The sequence below is a fragment of the Pinus tabuliformis genome, chromosome Q (genome assembly GCF_031772625.1).
Source record: "Pinus tabuliformis cultivar Carrire ecotype Pingquan chromosome Q, CPIR1, whole genome shotgun sequence".
In the NCBI taxonomy this organism is placed as follows: domain Eukaryota; kingdom Viridiplantae; phylum Streptophyta; class Pinopsida; order Pinales; family Pinaceae; genus Pinus; species Pinus tabuliformis.
In genome coordinates, this window is record NC_142296.1 from 375,125,220 (window position 1) to 375,128,110 (window position 2,891).

The window sequence follows — 2,891 nt, forward strand, 5'->3', positions numbered from 1 at the left end:
CTCTTAGAATTGAAATCTTTTGGGAAGGCTTTACTATGCAGGACTCTATGGAGAGGCATTTTTGAGGAGGGTTCGTGGAGTAACATTATCCATTTCAAATATCTAAGAAGGAAGAGCTTGGCATACTGGCTCAGGGGAAAGCAATTAGGCTCTTCTAGGGGATCTCCTATTTGGCAAAGCCTTCGGAAAATTGGCAATTTTTTTCTAGAAAATTTATTCTGGCATTTCCAAATAGGTAAAAATATTCTCATTGGAAAAGACTATTTTATGAGCGGTTCTCAAATGATTGAGATTCAGAATTCTCTGCTAAACTTTCTCCACAGAAAAGGTATTTTTTATTGTGGGAGTCTTATTGTTGAATGGAATGGTCCCATCCCCCTATGGAAGGAAGCTAAACATATGGGGATGACTGAAGACATAACTTTGCAGTGGGACAAAATAAAGTTACGACTCAGGAATTGTGGAATCTTTCGATCAAAGGAACATGATAATCTCATCTGGAGAAGTTCTAAGGTTTTATATGAGGTCCAAGTAAAATATGTTTACAAGGATCTGATTAGCAAAGGTCCTTCTCTTCTCAAGCCATCCTTTCCGCCCATTCTATGGAAAACAGGTTGCCCCTCAAAATTGATCCTGTTTTCTTGGCTGGCATTTCACAATAGGAATCTTTCTTGGGATAATTTAAGAAAGCGTGGTTGGCAAGGTCCGGTTGTTTGCTCCATCTGTTGGGCTGAAGAAGAAACCAATTTCCACCTCTTCTTTGACTGCAATAGGACTCGTCTTCTGTGGTGGAATCTGGAGAATACCCATGGTCTCCGACACTTGTCTCACTCTTCTATTGCTGATGCGTTCTTATGGTGCAGCCTTCAAAAGAAATCATGGAGATCATTATTCATCATTACGATATGGTGCATATGGAAATGGCGCAATAAGGTTGTCTTCAATGGTAAGGTCCCCCAGTTCATGGAAATTTTATCCTCCATCATTTCTATATTTGAATCAATCCCGCAAAGCACTTCCAAGGTGCCAGTTCAGAAAGAATGTGTGATTCAGCAGGACATGTTTGATATGCCGAGAGCCTTCTTCGGCGGGGCTGAACAGGATGGCCAATGTGGCTGCGGCGTTTTTATTGTGGTAAATGAAATCTGTCATTTTCATCTGTTCTGGAATGTCGGCAGTGGTTCAAACAGTAAGGCGGAAGCGATGGCCCTTGCTGGCCTTCTTCATCTTTGTCTTTTTCTCGATCTCCAGGATGTTTCCATATTTGGTGATTCTAAGGTCTTGGTTGATGGCCTCCGTGGTAAGAACATTATAAGGAATCCGCAGCTCTCTGGTTGGATTGAGAGGATTAATTTTTTATGGAACAGATCTAAGGGTGTGTCCATTCATCATATCAAGAGGGATCTTAACCATGCCGCAGATGATTTATCCAAAAAGGGTCTCCGGGTGGCTCCAGGATTATGGTTTTTGCAGGTTTCTTTTGAGGGCAATATTATATCTATTCAGGACTTTCTCCCTCCTGATTTCTAATCCTTGTTTTGATTCTAGATCTTTCATATTTCTCTGGTTTTGTTTCTAGAAAACTCTGATATTTCTCTCTGGTAGATGAAGGTTTATCTGCTAATCTTGTTGTTCTAGTGATCGCAGGTTCTTCATGAGTGTTTACATTATCCTGTTGCTGGAAGCAGTATTCCAGGACACGCTTCTTTCTGCTGTCTGTGATTTGCTATGGACTGCGTGTCTGCTATAGCTTCAATCCTTTAATGTCTGTAGATGTTTGGCTTCATTAGGCAGTCTGATTCAGATACTGTTCAATCTTATTGGGAATTTGTTTGGGTTCCTATTATAGGCTCATATATGTGGAGCATTTCCGTCTTCCAGTTTTGGCTTGTGCCTTGGGGATAAATCTCTCGTATGTTTTTAAGTTATGTATGAAGTTCAGATAAACTGATATAATGTTCTTGTTTATATTACTGATATAAATGAAATATAGCTTTTTTCGGCCTGAAAAACAATCTCGGGTATGTTGACTCAATAGCTTATGAATAAAAACCTTTATGATATGTATAAAAAACACTGGGAGAAAGTAATGATAGGTTTGCTTCTCTTTGCAATATTGTGTTAGACTTGTAATCTTGTTATTATTTCTTCAATTGTTTATACCACCTGGCTCGATTTTGTGTCAATTAGTATATTGGTAATCGATTTTGGCATTATCGTTGATGTGATTTATCTTATGCTAATTGTTGCTCGTTAGAAAGTTGTTTTCTTAGGACTGAGTAGAATTAGAATTGGAATTTAAAACTGATTCATGGAGGCTTGATTTTCCCTGTTAATAACTATTTATTAATCAATCGTAGTCTTGCTTTGTGCTAACTTATATTATATTTAGAGAACTAATTCTTTGGTTTAATATAAATGTTATAACGAATTAATTTTACAAATTTGAATTTGGGTATGTGTATGAAATTATTTTAATAATTATTTGTTGAAATATTTTTGTCACATATGTGTTTAAACAACTTGAGAGTTATCAAAATATTTTGATGATTTATAAGTAAATATTTACCCTAGATTTAAACTCAGTGCTATCCCCTCTTCTTAGTTAACTACTCTTGAATAGAAGGCTCATCCTTCTTCTCGTTGAGATAGGTTCAACTAATTTTTTCTTTTGTTTTTTTGCCTCATATATTCAATTTGCATTTCTTTTTGAATCAATTCTTTTTATTCTTTAAGTCTCCTTTTATAAGAGCAGGCCTCATTGTGGCTAGACTGAACCCTGATTTCAGTGACCTAATAAGAATCATCATTTTTAGAGAAATAAAATACACATAATTCCTTTCCATTGAGTTTGTTAATAAAAACAATAGATATCATATACAAATGAACAT

At 36.4% G+C, this 2,891-nt stretch overlaps 1 protein-coding gene across 1 annotated transcript; it reads left to right on the forward strand.

The window, feature by feature from the left end:
- Window positions 1-405: 405 nt before the first annotated feature.
- On the forward strand, window positions 406-1,530 carry LOC149219730 (uncharacterized). The gene has a single exon (XM_089386899.1). The coding sequence runs from the start codon at window positions 406-408 to the stop codon at window positions 1,528-1,530; it is 1,125 nt and encodes a 374-aa protein (XP_089243025.1).
- Window positions 1,531-2,891: the final 1,361 nt, after the last annotated feature.